Here is a 19,132-nt window from a genome sequence, read left to right on the forward strand (position 1 = left end):
GTTCTATATTTGCTCTCTCTCTCTCTCTCTCTCTGTGTGTGTCTTTTTCTCTCGACTTTATCTAGATCTCTCTATCCTGCTGTTCTTTATTTGGTTATCGCGAATTGAAACAACCCATTCGATGGATGTATTTTCTTATTTTGGCCCCCACATACAACCCATGTGTATTATTTTCCATTTTCCTTTTCCATTGCTTGCATAAGCATAAACTTGAACATATTATGACCATGCCTCTTTTACATTTGTTCTATATTTGCATCCTCTCTCTCTCTCTCTACCCTTCTCTCTTTTCTTTGATTGTGACGAACAGAGACAATCGATTAGACGTATGTATTTTTTTTATTTTGGCCCCCACAAAAAAATAGTGTATGTTATTTTCCATTTTCATTTTATATTACTTTTAAGACCTTATTAATTAAAAATAAAAATTATTGAATCGTTTTCAATTTTTTAAACAAATAAATACTCTTATCAAATATGATGAAGGTATTTCATGGCACATTACTTAGTTATTTTAACTAACAAAAGCAAAATTATAGGCTTCCTAACATCTACATATTCGTTAGTCATGTGGATATAAATAATATAATCATTTATCTAAATTTTAGGATGTTACAACCAAGGTTGTAAAAAAATGCTTGGCAATAGCTCGACGGTGGAATGAGGTCAATGGATTAATCGGCTGGGCGAGAATTAATCAAGGACCATTAATTATTAAGAAAATGTTAAAAAATTAATAAATCCAGCTTTAATCAAAATAATATAAGTAAATAAGCATAAAAGTTTAAAAACAAGTCTAAGAAACACAACTAATTATCATCCGAAATGTCATACCCCGACCGTCGGCGGAAACACCAGGCAGTGTAAGGTTATTTCTCGTATCATAGTTATCAACTTCCTAAAAACACATGCAATTTAAAATACGAAAACATAAACTTGGTGAGTCCACAGGTTTTGTCTCCATATAAAAATAATACATTTTCCAAGTTCAAAAAGTATAGTTTTGAAAGTATCATTTTGACTCTCAAACATTTAGTATATATATCCTAGGTATAATGGTTTACTTACCAAATAAGTGTTATACCTAAATGTTCTTTGAACCTACAGTATAAGTATAAATGTTTGTAATTCCATACAAACTAAGTTGCTACGTATAAATCTTATTTCAATTCTATACGAGTAAAACCGCTACGTATAAATCTATTTCAATTCTATATGAGTAAGTAGGATAGACATAGTGGTCTACTTAGTATACAAGTATTATACCTTCTAGTTTCTTATACTTAGAGTATAAGTCTTTGGGAACTTATAGTTAACATTCATACTTGTATATCGACAAAGTATAATGCTTCTAAAGTTGTGCTACCATGAGTTTGTAGGTACGACTGTATGACTTAGTTTTATACCTCTTGTTATTATTACAAGGATCACACTCCTTGTGGTAGTACAAGGATCACACCTTGCGGTAGTTTCCGCACGCTTTATCGACGACGAAAGGTAGTAAATTAGGCAAGTTCATTGCACGAATACCATTGGGTTGGAGCTAGAAACCACGGGTGGGGTTGTCACGCTCACATAGGATTAACAAATACAGGTCAGAGGATTTCTGCTAAGATCCCTAATCTTAGTTGATGAATACAATAGCTCATGTAGACTTCGACGACTTCCTATAGCTCTAACAACAAAAGCATTTTCGTGTCTAAAACCCTAAGTTACTAGACTTTGCTTTTAAACATTACTCCTAACTTCATAACATTTAGGCAGTATAACAACTATAACTTGAAGTAAAACCAGGTTTTATCTTGACCTAAAACCAATAATAACAACATATAACGTTTCTAGTTTTATCTTGACATAAAACTATCAATAACAATACCAAGTTTTATCTTGACATAAAACTAACAATAACAAAATATAACATATCCAGTTTTATCTTGACATAAAACTAACAATAACAACATATAACATATCTACTTTTATCTTGACATAAACCTATTAATAGCAATATACTATATAACTTAACATTTAGAACTTTCGAATATAACTTCGGTATTATATCGCACACAACATATATATAGAATCCTATGTATAACTCAAGATCTACATTAGTAAATTAACATAATAATAAGTTGATAATAGTTGTATGTATTCAAAATGTTATATTTAGAACAATCATATCCCGGTTATCATAACTATATACTATCATATAGATATAATAATAACATATATATATATATATATATAATAACTAGCATGCGTTTTCCCCCGAAATATTAGAAAGTGGGGCCGTGAAACTCACCTTAGTAACGTGATTTTATGTAATCTAAGCAGAAACGGTCAGCGGTATGAGGTCGTCGGGGCTCGGGAAGCGAAACGGCTTCAACAAACGAGAGATAGAGAAAAAAGAAATGGTGTAAGGAGAGAGGAGGCTGGACTTGCTATTTATAGGTTGGTTTTTGGCCTCTTACGACGTGAGAATGATAGATTCACGTCGTGAGCTATGACAGGAGTCATCCTGTAGCTTTAACGCGTGTTTTCTAGCCTCGAATAGTGTCCTGCAGCGTCCTCGCGTCGTGAGAAAACCTAGCTCACGTCGTGAGCTTTTGGGTTATCATTCCGTAGACTTCTAGCTTCGAAATGTGGCGTTTTGACACCTCATGTCGTGAGTTTTTAGGCTCACATCGTGAGTTTTTAGGCTCACGTCGTGATTCCAGTCATAAAGTATGTTCGGTTTATCATAACTTCTTCATGCAAAGTCAGATTTAGATGTTCTCTATATTTTTGGAATCGTATGGACGTATACTTTGATTTATACCATAAATTATGTATGAAAGTTCATATTTATATTAGAATTCTAATGAAATACATAGTCAGTTTATTATATTAATAGTTTAACAAAATCACATTACATGATTGGTATAATCACATGCGATTGTTAATGGCCTATTTTGACTGGTGTTACACAAAATAAACATAACATGTTAATAATAAATTAAACAAGCACACCAAATCATCATCCAACAAATCCATAATAAATTTAAATAGCATCCAGTTTTTAAAGCATACACTTAACAATCACTTCCACCAATATATATTCCAAATCTAACATAGTATCAAATTCCTCCTAGGCTACAAGGGATCACAGATCAGACCCATCTATCATGCAATTCCTGAAGCGATTCATAGCCTTATCATAGCATGCAAACATTCCATATCATATAACACATTAACATGTATGGGCATTCTGGGATCCACTTACTTGAGCTCGGATGATTGCATACATTACACCTTCTTTTTCTTTATCAAAAATCTTTTTGAAAAATCATTTTCTTTCAAAACGATTACCAATTTGTCAGCTTGAGTTCAGACAAACTCAAGTGTGTGCCCAAATCCCTCAAACCAAATCTCTGATACCAATTTGTAACGTACCAAAAGTTCATAGAAAAATTTTAATTTTTTAAAAACCTTAAACCATACAAATGAGTTGTTCCAAAACCAATCAAGTGATTATATCATTTAAAGTAAAATTCATAAATAGCCAATGAAGAAAACGTCGAAAGTACTTGAAACCATAAACATATAAACGTTAACAGAAAGCTTAGTGCGTTCCTCAAAATACTACATACCATACATATCATTAGTCCAAGCTTGACATTGGGCCCACACCATAATAATGAGCCTAGCCCTTCCTAATCAATGGGCCCAACCCAACATACAAAGGGGCCTAGCCCAATATTCAATGGGCATAGCCCAATATTCAATGGGCCTATCCTACTTATGCGAATGGGCCCGACCCTATATGCATGCCATGTGCCCCAGCCTAACATACAATGCATGCATCACAAAGACAGCTAGAATCCTACACAACACATCATAATGGGCCGACATTGGTGCCTTCGACCTACACGTATAGTAAAGAGACTCACCTGACTCACACATCAGCTAAACCACAACTCAAAGCCTTGCAAACGTTGCTACAACACTCAAATCACATCATACAAGGTCCAACCTTAGTCTACACACTAAAACCAACCATCATGACAAATAATCAACCCAGGTCAAAAGTCACCGTCAAAGCCAACATCCAACGTTGACTTCAGTCAACCACCACGTCATGGCCTTCCTTAGGAATGTCGTGACTCTCATATAATTGATAAGATGGGAAATTCCCAGTCGCCACAAATCACCAAGGGAATGAGAGCTAGGTTTCTCTGAGGTATAAGGGTGTTGCAAGCTGGTAATGAACCCTAAAAGTGGCATAGAGGGGCTTAAATACGAAGCAAACCCAAAAAGAATCATGGGTTGGGCCAGAATAGCTGCCACGGCATGGCCATCCTTGGCCATGCCATGGTGGTGCACTAAGACACGTGATCCGTATATATGATCAGTGTTATATCGTAGGCACCCTTGCACCATATCGTGACACAGGGTTTCCCCAAAACTTTATCTTCAGTTCATGAAAAGGGTTAGGTTAACCAATCTAGAACATGGGTGTTACATTTAAATTGCTTACATCATGTTATGAATTGATATTTGAGACTATTGGTAAATAAATATAAGAATATTGCAAGCACAGTAAAGGAATTGTAAGTATATTGTTGTTATCAATAAAGAAATGCAAGAAATAAACAAAGTATATTTCTATTTCTTGCACTTATTTTTTTCTCCTAGTTATTTTTATGTGTTAATTACAAGAAACAAACAAATTACTTTGCTATTTCTTTCATTTAAGATGAACAAATACATGTTATAGTGTACTTGTCTTCTTTTTTGTTATTATAGGAAGAAATGACCAAGTTTTTTAGAAACGTGCATTTGGTGGATTTAATAAGTAACAAGTTCCTTCTTTAGGGCATGCTTGGAATAAGCTTTATTTGTCTTTCATTATTTTTTTTGGGATTGCAGTCGTATGGAATGGACATTTAGTTTTTTTAGTATGTTCACTATTGTTGTAGTCAATTATGAATGTCTTTTTTGCTAGTTGAAGTATTTCATTTTTATGACTTGTATTTTTCATTTGTGGTTTGAATTATTATGTTATAATATTTTTAATTAAAAATGGTATTTGAACACATATATTCATGTTTACATCTTTATGTTTTTTATTTGTTTGTACACATTTGAACATTATTACTTGCATATGTATTGGTTAATTCCCACACATAAAGTTACTTTTACCATCACATGTTAAAATGGAAACCTATACATATGTTAATTTCACTACACATCAAATTACTTTTACCCACACATATTTTATGACACTTGTAAACCAACACTTTTTAGGGGACATGCCACATCATTTGACATGACATCATTGTACTCCACGTCATAGTCGACATAACTAGCCATGTCATCTAACAATTAAAACAAATTAAAATACTTCTACATACACATAGTAAATAGTTTTAGCCACACATGCATGTGTAGATGTAGCTTAGTCTATACCTACACATACTCGATGTATTGGTAATGATCTATATCTATTGACATAAGGCAACATATAGTGACACTTAATTTATGTGTAGTTAATGATGACTACCAACACATAAAAGACTTATATCTACACATAGTTTGTGTGGTTAAACACCCAAATTTCTTGTAGTGAGGCCACAATTATTATCTATAGGGTATCTCTTTCGTGGCGTCGGTATTAGTGGTGACGAATGGATGATTGTGGAGGTAAATTTCATGTTTAATTATTTTAGAACATTATCATTGACTAGGAATGCCACTATTGATGTCACTGCAAATGGTAATGTACGAACTTAGATGTCAGCTGTTTGATTGATCTAGGTAACTTATGTATAGATATGGTCTTTAGTTTAACGATCATGTGGATTGGAATTAATGGCTTTATTGATGACACATATAGCCGTAACATTTAAATATGTTGTTTGACATTTTTGTCATGTACGTATCCCTACATTGCATAATATCATTTTCCTCACTTTTAGATGTAACTTGTTAAGATTTAAGATATAAGTCTGTATAATATATGTGAATACTAATGCTTAGATATCTGAAATTCATTTATTATAATAATTAATGCCTTTGTTTTTTTTGTCATTTTGGTATGTTTAATTTTTAAAAATAGAAACTATTATAAAATTAGGTTGGTTACTTCTAATAGTAACCAATATGTTCCCAATTTGATTTCATATTCACTTGATTATAAATATGCTCAAAACGAGTTTTTTGTTTGACCACATCTATTTTGGTCTTTCTTAGACAAAAAAGGTTTTACTACTTTTCTCGCCCAGACTTGTTATCACTTTCATTCTTGTATACTAAGTATAAAAAAAAGCTTATTAAGCAATAACTTTTTTGTCATTTTCCTTGTTTTTTTTTTGTTTTTTTTTTTTTTTTTTTTTTTTTTTTTTTTTTTTTTTTATCTTTTTCCTTTAATATTCCTCATATTTCAAGTTGCCAAACTTTTGTCTAATACTAGTATAATTCAACCCATATTTGCACGGGTGTATTTTTCTCATTTTGGCCCCCCCACATACAACCCATGTGTATTATTTTCCATTTTCCTTTTCCATTGCTTGCATATTCATAATCTTGAACATATTATGACCATGCTTCTTTTACATTTGTTCTATATTTGCATCCTCTTCCTCCCCCCCCCCCCCCCCCCCCCTCTCATTTTGCTTTTAACGAATTCAGACAACCCATTGGATAGATGTATTTTCTTAATTTGACCCCTAAAGAAAAAATGTGTACATTATTTTCCATTTTATTTTCTATTACTTTTAATACCTTATTAATTAAAAATAAATTTATTGAATCGTTTTGAATTTTTTTAACAAATAGATACTCTTATTAAATATGATGAAGATATTTCATGGCCCATTACTTAGTTATTTTAACTAGCATAAGCCAAATTGTAGCCTTCGTAACATTTTCATATTCGTTAGAGTCTTGTGGATATAAATAATATAGTCATTTATCTAAATTTTAGGATGTTACAACCAAGGTTGTAAAAAACGTTTGGTGATAGCTAGGCGGTGGATTGAGGGTTAAGGGATTAATCGGCTTGGCGAGTATTAATCAGAGACCATCAATTATTAGGAAAATGTCCAAAAATTAATAAGTCCAACATTAATCAAAATAATATAAGTAAATAAGCATAAAAGTTTAATAACAAATTTAAGAAACACAACTAGGTATCATCCAAAATAAACATAAAATGTTAATAATAAATTCAACAAGCACACCAAATCATCATTCAACAAATCCATAATAAGTTTAAATAGTATAAAAATGAAATATAATTTCTTCTAATCTTCTCTGCATACTTTCATCATTTGAAGCCTCATACTCGTCTTCTTCTAACACTTGCTTCTCACTCGCGAACTGAAAATCTTCATCGGAAAGTTCAATCGCTCCCGGTGTAGTTGAAGCATTAGAAGTCCTTGATTAATTGTCAACTGTTATCATAACCTATGTAAAAAATGTCAATTATTATGTTCTTCGGTCTCTATGTTTGATAGTTGGATACAAAACATAACAAAAAAAAGGACACCATCCACATGTTTCAAAATAGAAGGGCTATCATGAATTACAAAATTCAAATACTAATAAAATCAACTTAACCCTCCATATAATCATTAAATAAAATAAGGAGAAGTGGAGACTAACCTTTGCAGATGACAACACAACGACACCGGTGTCGATGAGATTCCAAAGGAACACACGGCATTGGAGGAGGTGCATATGAAGTCAAAAGATGAGTAGACTTTGGAGTCGAGAAGCTTCAAAAGGCGACGATCGACATGCTTCGAGGATGAGATGGATGTTGGAAGGGACTACAACCACGTGAATGGAAGAAGAAGATGTCGACGTCGTTAAAGGAAGAAGAAAATGTTGGCATTCAGTTCATTCTTTCATTTGTAGAGAGAGAGAGAGAGAGAGAGAGAGAGAGAGAGAGAGAGAGAGAATTTCAAAAATGGAATAGACCGAATACGATGGAATAAAGGAACACAATGAATAATTGTTACACTTTGATAGTTTTGCCCTTAAAAGTTTTTTTTTTAAAATAATTTTCATTGACTTGAGTTGACCGATTAGAGTGCCTAGACCCGATTATCTCTGGCCTTGACCACGTCCAATTATAGAAGTTGATTAGCTATACATGTCATCGTTGGAGGACCACCAAGCGCCTAGGTGCCGATTAAACGGCCTCCTAGGTTGATATTTGCAACGCTGGTTACAACTGTCCAATTGAAATCATCAGATACATCTTTATTTGTTTATGGCTTTATTCTGATGGTATCTTGATTTTAATATTTTTTTTACAATGGATAATCACACATGTGGGAATAAGTGTAACCAATCAAACATACTATTCTTTCTTGGATGATAAGTGAGGAGTAGTTGCCTATGCATAATTTTGATAGGAAATGATTATATTTGCATTCAAGTCATTGTTTGGATTGTGCCTGGAATATTTTTTATGTTTTTTTTACCATATTTCCCAACTGATATTGTGAAACAAGGTGTATAACCGATTGAACTATAAAAATGGGTGGAATTATGTTTTATTCCTACTTATTTCAATATTATTTCCATCTTTAAATTGTTATTTATTTATTTATTTTACATAGACATAGACATAGCAGGAAACGAGCTTCTACCACAACCCCTTATTGGAAAGTAATAATTATCCACTTAAATTTGAACGAAATTCATCGTTTGATTTAGTGATTTTCATGAATATTTTCATCATATTGATGCTTGTGATTGACAATTTGTTTAGAGATGCCACAATAGTGGTTTCTTTTTCATAGATTTCTAGCCGTTACATTAAGTTTAGTTTCATTTAAACTTGGTTGGATAGATTAGTACAAATAAGTGTATCATGGATCATTTATCTTCCACTTACAAAATAAATATTAAGCTTGCATTAAAGTAGCATATAAATATACATGATATAAGAAAAACTTTTTGTTACAAAACAAAGGACTGAATTGTTACCCACGATGTATTGATTTCACAGATGGTACACTTAATTTAGCAACACATTGATTCATATTGTATAAATTAAATCAAACTAGGAACATACAAAACCATTTGGGACTTCACCGCCACAGACATTAACGAGCAAGCTAAGAGATACTGGTACATTAAGATTGATCCCTAGGACGTTGGCTTTGATTGCAGTGCACAAACAGACGGCAGCCTCAAGGTCGGCAAGTCCTTGGATAAGAGAGCAACATGGCTTCACCGGTGGTGAACCTAACTCAACTTTGACCAATCCCCCTAGAAGATTAGCACAAACCCCCAGTATCAAGGCGTCTCTAGGGCAGGTTTCTGTATTTGGGTTTGTGTTTGGTACTGTGTTGGGGTTGGGGTTGGGGGTGTGTTTAGTGTTAGGGATGGGGTTGGGGTTCGGGTTGGAGTAGGGATTGGGGTTGGGGTTGCTGCTTGGGTCTGTGTTTGGTTTTATTTATTTATTTATTTTTAATAGGATGATTGAATCATGTCTCTACATCTTCAAGATATATCGAACAAATTTGTAATGATTCATTAGTGACCCAACCATCAGATATATAACCTTCCCGCCACTCCTTATTTATGACATAATTTTTTAGTTTTTTCATATAATTTTCTAAGTGATACATCCATCTTATACATATCGGGATCTGCAAATATATTTGTAGGTAGATGCAAAGCTAAATGAATTACAATGTCAAAATACCCAAGAGGACATATCACTTTTAATTCAAATAAGATTCTAATAAATGTTGCCTTCACTTCCCCCGTATTCTTTATCAGCAGTGTTTTCGAGCAAAGTTGTTTAAAAACATACAAATCTCTATTGTTGGTGCATAAGTATTCTTGTCCAAAAACCTTCTAACTCCAATTGGTATCACATGTTGCATAAGAATAAAATTGTGACTAACAACCATATATTTTTTTAATATATAATCATGTTAGATGTAAACCTTTGAGGTCGTTCCAGCCAAACAATGTTGGTATTAGTTTCTCTTGCATTCTTAATCATGTTAGATGTAAACATATGAGGTCGTTTAACATTTTAATAAATTCACTAGCGTAGGATAATAAATCTAATTTTTGAATACGTTACCTCATATGTAAATGTGTATTAAACGATTGGTTGTTAATGAATAATTCAACAGCATTTCCCTTACCTCCCTCCCAAATGTGTGTGTGTGTGTGTGTCTATATATATATATATATATATATATATATATATATATATAGAGAGAGAGAGAGAGAGAGAGAAAGAGAGAGAGAGAGACTCAACGAGCAAAAAGAAACTAACAAGTGTATATTTCTTAAAATATAATCATGTAATAAAACTTTACATCCTAAGTCGGGTAAGTTATTCAAAAAACAGTATTGAAATTGAAGACAACTTGAAATTAATTTCTTAATCAATTTCGGGCAGGTATTTCGATGCTTTTGATGATTAAAACAAAAATAGTTAATGTAGAAAAAACCTACTTTTATATTATCGAATTGTACTTTAATAAATAACTTGTTAGATTTAGTGTTTAACATTTCTGATTTTTAGTTTTTTCGTATTATATTATATTATTTATTTTAAATATTATTCATAAAACAGTCATTTGACTAAAAGACTCAACCATCCAACGGTTAGACTTAGACGACAACTGCACAATAGGGCCAAATCAATAACACTGAGATTATTTAACCTTGTAGCATGTAAGTTAACGTATTCACTTAATAGTTAACTCACATCAACAAGAGTCCCACAAATCACAAAGCAAACAACATGCATGCAATAACACTCCAAGCACTACACGAATCTACCCCTGTGCCGATGACTTTTTTTATTACCCTATGCCGACGACAAGGCGTCGAGATAGCTTATACCGGCGACAAGTCGTCGGTATAGAGTCGTCGGAATAGCCCCGTTGATATAGGTGGAAAAAGTCATCGGCATAGATGTCGTCTGGATAGCTACCCCTTATACCGATGACATGTCGTCTGCACAAGCTACGTCGGGATTAATTTTAAAAAAAATTAAGTTTTATTATTTACTTGAACAGACGACATGTCGTCGGGACAATGATAATATCAATTAGGGATGTAAATTACACCTGACCCGATGGGGAACAAGGTTGACCTGCCCCAATCGAGGATGGTATTCCCCACCGAAAGGGGTACCGGGTATGGGGCCGGGGATCCCCATTATGCTAAAACCGGGGATGGGGCCGGGCCGGGTATAACAATCCCCAACCCGCCCCGCCCCCGCTTTATTGAATTTGAAATAAGTTCACCAATACGAATTGATCTATATTAGACCATCAGAGATAGAGTCCGTATATCAAATTATGTCCCAATTCCAAGAGTTTGTCAATCATCACTTCGTTCGACGATCAATATCTCAAATTGTCACTTTTCATTTTGATGTTTGTTAAACTTTGTGTTGTAAAAATTATATATAAAACGTATGTCGGTTTATATATAAAACAAATAACAAATAGTTTGAAAAACACTATAGCTTTTAATAAATAAAAAACACTAAAACATTATAACATTTACATCAAACAAAACTTATTAAACACATATAAATCATTCAAAATGAATATTTAGAAATCAAAATACATTTGATATATAGAAAAATTGTTATAAAAATTTGTGTTGAAATAACCATTGATACAACAAAACTTATTTTTTTCAACTCTTTCATTTTGAATAATAAATCTTTTCAAACATATGATTTTATAATCAACACTTACTTATATACTACGAATATAGTTATTATTATTATTATTATTATTATTATTATTATTATTATTATTATTTCAAATAACAATAATTTATTAATATAATGTAATCTATTCTTTAGTTTTATGTTATTTTCAACAATTATTAATTTTTACTAATTGAAAACTATTTTTTTTGAAAATTTTCATTATTGTATATAAAACAACTATCATTATTTTTTTATTGTACTTTCACTTTTCTCCTTAAAACTATGATAATTTTTTTATTATACTTTCATTTTTTTCCCTTAAAACCATGAAATATTGGAAGAGAATGAATGGTCCAAATAAAATTGTAATTTGAATTTCAAAACTATAGTAACTGTTATGTACTGTGACCAATCTTAAAGAATCTGTTAAGAGTGGGTTAGGGAGGAAGAGTGTTACACTTGAGGTATATTTTGATCATTTATATTTTCTTATGAAAATATTAATATTTTACTTATTTTACTTTTCCTATACAATAAAGAATGAATAGGAAAAAAGGAAATTGACAAATATAATAAGCTAATTTATTTTTATTATTTTAAAAGCACTTATTATTGGGTAGATCCATATAAGTTTTGGTATAACATAAAGAATTCATTTTTATAACACACATAATTATTGGTTTTCAATAATAATGTGATATCATATTAAAAATCATTCGTGTTAATTTGTCATTAATTTGGAATAATAATTGTAAACTCCTTTCATCAAAATCAATTATAAAAAACTCATCGATATTATTTACAAAATAAGCGATAGAAACTAACATAGTATTACATATCATAAAATACATGTTGAATAATGTTCTCTTGTACATAAAATATATTTTCTGAACATAAAAAAGAGAGATAGAATATAAAGAAACATACATATTAACAAAGTTAATTGCTCTAACTTATAAATAGCTTGATGGTTGATTTACCAAAAGCTCATGAGAAGTAATTATGAATCCCACTTCACTACCTTGTGATTATAGAAAAATGCATAACACAAACTTAAAAAATGATCTCAAGTATAACTTTATAAACATACCTAAATTTGGACCTTGGTTAATGTCTAAAAATTTATATGCACCCAATTTGAGTTTACATGATTTATATTTGGAAAAGTTGCAATTGCTTTCTTACATCCATGTAACTACTCATATAACTCTTCAAACTCTAGAAATATAATCTATCATTTTTGTTGACATAAATGCAATATGTAATCTACAAATTTCTTATATAGGATAAATATTTCATTTAACTTATCAATTAAATAACATGATTTGAAGAGTTTTGAAAGTTACAAATCATAATATTTCAATTAATCATAAATTAATTTGTATAAGTTGAATAGTTTTGGGAGTTTCAAATGCATGGGGTTCAAGGAAAAATGCTAGTTTTATAATATATATATATATATATATATATATATATATATATATATATATATATATATATATATACAGATAGATATAGACATAGATAAGAAGAAATGATGATGTTTTTTAGAAACGAGAATTTGGTGGTATTAATAAGTGACAAGTTCGTTCTTTAGGGAATGCTTGGAAGAAGTTTAATTTGTCTTTCATTATTTTTTGTGGGATCGCAGTCATATGGAATGAACATTTAGTGTTTTAGTATGTTCGCTATTGTTGTATTCAATTATGAATGTTTTTTTTATTTTTATTTATTTATTTATTTATTTTTATTTGCCAGTTGAAGTATTTAAATTTTTATGACTTGTATTTTTCATTTGTGGTTTGAATTATTATGTTATAAAAATTTTAATTAAAAATTGTAATTTGAACACGTATATTCATATTCACATCCTTATTTTTTTATTAGTTTGTATACATTTGAACATTATTACTTGCATATGTATTGGTTAATTCTCACACATAAAGTTATGTTTACCATCACATATTAAAATGGACACCTATACATATGTTAATTTCACTACACATCAAAATACTTTTACCCACGTATATTTTATGACACTTGTAAACAAACACTTTTTAGGGGACATGCCACATCATTATACATTTGTACTCCACGTCATAGTCGAAATCACTAGCCATGTCATCTAACCATTAAAACAAATTATAATACTTCCACATACAGATAGTAAATAATTTTAGCCATACATGCATGTGGATGTAGCTCAGTCTATACCTACACATACTCGATGTGTTGGTAATGATCTATATCTATAGGCCTAAATCCAACATATAGTGACACTTAATTTATGTGTAGTTAATGATGACTACCAACACATAAAGTACTTATAGCTACATATAATTTGTGTGGGTAAACACCCAAATTTCTTGAATTGAGGCCACAATTATGATTTGTAGGGCATCTCTTTTGTGGCATCGGTATTAGCGGCGATGAATGGATGATTGTGGCGGTAAATTTCATGTTTAATCATTTTAGAGCATTATCATTGACTAGGAATGCCACTATTGATGTCACTACAAATGCTAATGTAGGACCTGAGATGCCAGCCGTTGGATTGAGGGATCTTATCAATAGATATGGTCTTTAGTTTAACGATCATGTGGATTGGAATTAATGATTTTAATGATTACACATTTAGCCATAACATTTAAATGCGTTGTTTGACATTTTTGTCATGTACGCATCCCTACATTGCAAAAATATTATTTTCCTCACTTTTAGATGTAATTTGTTAAAATTTTAGATACAAGTATGTATATTTTGTATAATATACGTGAATACTATGCTCAGATATCAAAAAATCCTTCGTTTTCCTAATTCATGCCTCTTTTTTTTTTTGTCATTTTGTTTAAAAATAGAAACTATTATAAATTTGGTTTGTTACTTCTAATAGTAACCAGTATGTTCGCATTCTTATTGGATATTCACTTGATCATCATGATCAAAATGAGTTTTTGTGACCACATCTATTTTGGACTTTCTTAGACAGAAAGGGTTTTACTACTTTTCTTACCCAAACTTGTTATCACTTTCATTCTTTTATACTAAGCTTCAAAAAGGCTTACTAAGCAATTTTTTTTTTATCGGTTTCCCTTATTTTCTTTTTATTTTGCTTTTAAAATACCTCATGTTTGAAGTTGCCAAACTTTTCTATAACACTAGTATAATTCAACCCATATTTGCACAACTACATGTAAATTATCTCCTTATTTAGCTTTTTTTTTTTTTTTTTTTTCTAATACACATAATCAAAACCAGATATAGAAACTATATTTCAAAGAAGCATAGCTATACCATCATTTAATTATGTATTTACCAAAAATGAGTCAACATACATGTCATTTGTCCATATTATCATAATTTTTTCTTTAGCATGACGTATCAACCATTAGTAGGCTCATTTTACATCTATATTTGATATTTACATTCCAATAAATAAAAGATTTATCTTACTTGCATAGACATAAACTTGAACATATTACAACCACATGCTTCTTTTACATTTGTTCTATATTGTCTCTCTCACTCTCTCTCACTCTCTCTCTCTCTCTCTTGACTTTATCTTGATCTCTCTATCCTGCTCGTCTTTATTTGGCTATGGCGAATTGAAACAACCCATTCGACGGATGTATTTTTCTTATTTTGGCCCCCACATACAACCCATGTGTATTATTTTCCATTTTCCTTTTCCATTGCTTGCATAAGCATAAACTTGAACATATTACGACCATGCTTCTTTTACATTTGTTCTATATTTGCATCCTCTCCCTCTCTCTCTCTCTCTCTATATATATATATATATATATATATATATATATATATATATATATATATCTACCCTTCTCTTTTTATATTGATTGTGATGAACTATGACAACCGATTGGACGAATGTATTTTTTTTATTTTGGCCCGCACAAAAAAATAGTGTATGTTATTTTCCGTTTTCCTTTTATATTACTTTTAAGACCTTTTTAATTAAAAATAAAAATTATTGAATCGTTTTCAATTTTTTTTAAACAAATAAATACTCTTATCAAATATGATGAAGGTATTTCATGGCACATTCCTTAGTTATTTTAACTAACAAAAGCCAAATTATAGGCTACCTAACATCTAGATATTCGTTAGTCTTGTGGATACAAATAATATAATCATTTATCTAAATTTTAGAATGTTACAACCAAGGTTGTAAAAAAAATGCTTGGCAATAGCTCGACGGTGGAGTGAGGTCAATTGATTAATTGGCTGGGTGAGAATTAATCAAGGACCATTAATTATTAAGAAAATGTTAAAAAATTAATAAGTCCAGCTTTAATCAAAATAATATAAGTAAATAAGCATAAAAATTTAAAAACAAGTTTAAGAAACACAACTAATTATCATCCAAAATGTCACACCCCGACCGTCGGCGGAAACACCGGGCAGTGTAACGTCATTTCTCGTATCATAGTTATCAACTTCCTGAAAACACATGCAATTTAAAATACGTCAACATAAAGTTGGTAAGTCCACAGGTTTTGACTCCATATAAAAATAATACATTTTCCAAGTTCAAAAAGTATAGTTTTGAAAGTATCATTTTGACTCTCAAACATTTAGTATATATATCCTAGGTATAATGGTTTACTTACCAAATAAGTGTTATACCTAAACGTTCTTTGAACCTACAATATAAGTATAAATGTTTGTAATTCCATACAAACTAAGTTGCTACGTATAAATCTTATTTCAATTCTTTACGAGTAAAACCACTACGTATAAATCTATTTCAATTCTATACGAGTAAGTAGGATAGACATAGTGGTCTACTTAGTATACAAGTATTATACCTTCTATATTCTTATACTTAGAGTATAAGTCTTTGGGAACTTATACTTCACATTCATACTTGTATATCGACAAAGTATAATGCTTCTAAAGTTATGCTACCATGAGTCTGTAGCTACGACTGTATGACTTACTTTTATACCTATGGTTATTATTACAAGGATCACATCTTGTAGTAGTACAAGGATCACACCTTGTGGTAGTACAAGGATCACACCTTGCGGTAGTTTCCGCACACCTTATCGACGTCGAAAGGTAGTAAATTAGGCAAGTTCATCACACGAATACCATTGGGTTGGAGCTAGAAACCATGGGTGGGGTTGTCACGCTCACATGAGATTAACAAATACAGGTCAGAGGATTTCTGCTAAGATCCCCAATCTTAGTTGATGAATACAATAGCTCATGTAGACTTCGACGACTTCCTATAGCTCTAACAACAAAAGCATTTTCGTGTCTAAACCCTAAGTTACTAGACTTTGCTTTTAAACATTACTCCTAACTTTATAACATTTAGGCAGTATAACAACTATACCTTGAAGTAAAACCAGGTTTTATCTTGACCTAAAACCAATAATAACAACATATAACGTTTCTGGTTTTATCTTGACACAAAACTATCAATAACAATACCAAGTTTTATCTTGACATAAAACTAACAATAACAAAATATAACATATCCAGTTTTATCTTGACATAAAACTAACAATAACAACATATAACATATCTACTTTTATCTTGACATACAACTATTAATAGCAACATAATATATAACTTAACATTTAGAACTTTCGAATATAACTTCGGTATTATATCGCACACAACATATATAAAGAATCCTAAGTATAACTCAAGATCTACATTAGTAAATTAACATACTAATAAGTTGATAATAGTTGTATGTATTCAAAATGTTATATTTAGAACAATCATATCCCGGTTATCATAACTATATACTATCATATAGATATAATAATAACATATATATAATAACTAGCTTGCTTTTTCTCCCGAAATATTAGAAAGTGGGGCCGTGAAACTCACCTTAGTAACGTGATTTTATGTAATCTAAGCAGAAACGGTCAGCGGTATGAGGTCGTCGGGGCTCGGGAAGCGAAACGGCTTCAACAAACGAGAGAGAGAGAGAGAGAAAAAAAATGGTGTAAAGAGAGAGGAGGCTGGACTTGCTATTTATAGGCTGATTTTTGGCCTCTCACGATGTGAGAATGATAGATTCATGTCGTGAGCTATGGCAGGAGTCATCCTGTAGCTTTAACGCATGTTATCTAGCCTCGAATAGTGTCCTGCAGTGTCCTCACGTCGTGAAAAAATCTAGCTTACGTCGTGAGCTTTTGGGTTATCGTTCCGCAGACTTCTAGCTTCGAAATGTGGCGTTTTGAGTCCTCACGTCGTGAGTTTTTAGGCTCACATCATGAGTTTTTAGGCTCACGTCATGAGTCCAGTCATAAAGTATGTTTGGTTTATCATAACTTCTTCATGCAAAGTTAGATTTAGATGTTCTCTATATTTTTGGAATCGTATGGACGTATAGTTGGATTTATACCATAAAGTATGTATGAAAGTTCATATTTATATTTGAATTATAATGAAATACATAGTCAGTTTACTACATTAATAGTTTAACAAAATCACATTACATGATTGGTATAATCACATGCGATTCTTATTGGCCTATTTTGACTGGTGTTACACAAAATAAACAAAACATGTTAATAATAAATTAAACAAGCACACTAATATCATCATCCAACAAATCCATAATAAATTTAAATAGCATCCATTTTTTAAAGCATACACTTAACAATCACTTCCACCAATATATATTCCAAATCTAACATAGTATCAAATTCCTCCTAGGCTACAAGGGATCACAGATCAGGCCCATCTATCATATAATTCCTGAAGCAATTCATAGCCTTATCTTAGCATGCAAACATTCCATATCATATAACATATCAACATGTATGGGCATTCTGGGATCCACCAACTTGAGCTCGGATGATTGCACACATCACACCGTCTTTTTCTTTATCAAAAATCTTTTAGAAAAATCATTTTCTTTCAAAACGATTACCAATTTGTCAGCTTGAGTTCAGAAAAACTCAAGAGTGTGCCCAAATCCCTCAAACCAAGGCTCTGATACCAATTTGTAACGTCCCAAAAATTCATAGAAAAATTTTCATTTTAAAAACCTTAAACCATACAAATGAGTTGTTCCAAAACCAATCAAGTGATTATATCATTTAAACATCAGAGTAAAAGTCATAAACAGCCAATGACGAAAACGTCGAAAGTAATTGAAACCATAAACATATAAACGTTAATAGAAAGCTTAGTGCGTTCCCCAAAATACTACATACCATAAATATCATTAGTCCAAGCTTGACATTTGGCTCACACCATAATAATGAGCCTAGCTTTTCCTAATCAATGGGCCCAACCCAACATACAAAGGGGTCTAGCCTAATATTCAATGGGCATAGCCCAATATTCAATGGGCCTATCCTACTTATGCGAATGGGCCCGCCCCTATATGCATGACATGTGCCCCAGCCTAACATATAATGCAAGCATCACAAAGACAGCTAAACCACA

The 19,132-nt window shown here is 31.5% G+C and overlaps 1 protein-coding gene across 1 annotated transcript; it reads right to left on the minus strand.

Moving 5' to 3' along the window:
- Positions 1–9,052: 9,052 nt before the first annotated feature.
- On the minus strand, positions 9,053–10,927 carry LOC128126814 (putative lipid-binding protein AIR1). Its single transcript, XM_052764946.1, has 2 exons — positions 10,864–10,927; positions 9,053–9,432 (listed from the first exon to the last, which is right to left on the minus strand). Exons 1-2 carry the CDS (start codon positions 10,925–10,927, stop codon positions 9,053–9,055), a joined length of 444 nt encoding a protein of 147 aa, XP_052620906.1.
- Positions 10,928–19,132: the final 8,205 nt, after the last annotated feature.

The sequence above is a fragment of the Lactuca sativa genome, chromosome 6, assembly GCF_002870075.4.
Source record: "Lactuca sativa cultivar Salinas chromosome 6, Lsat_Salinas_v11, whole genome shotgun sequence".
In the NCBI taxonomy this organism is placed as follows: Eukaryota; Viridiplantae; Streptophyta; class Magnoliopsida; order Asterales; family Asteraceae; genus Lactuca; species Lactuca sativa.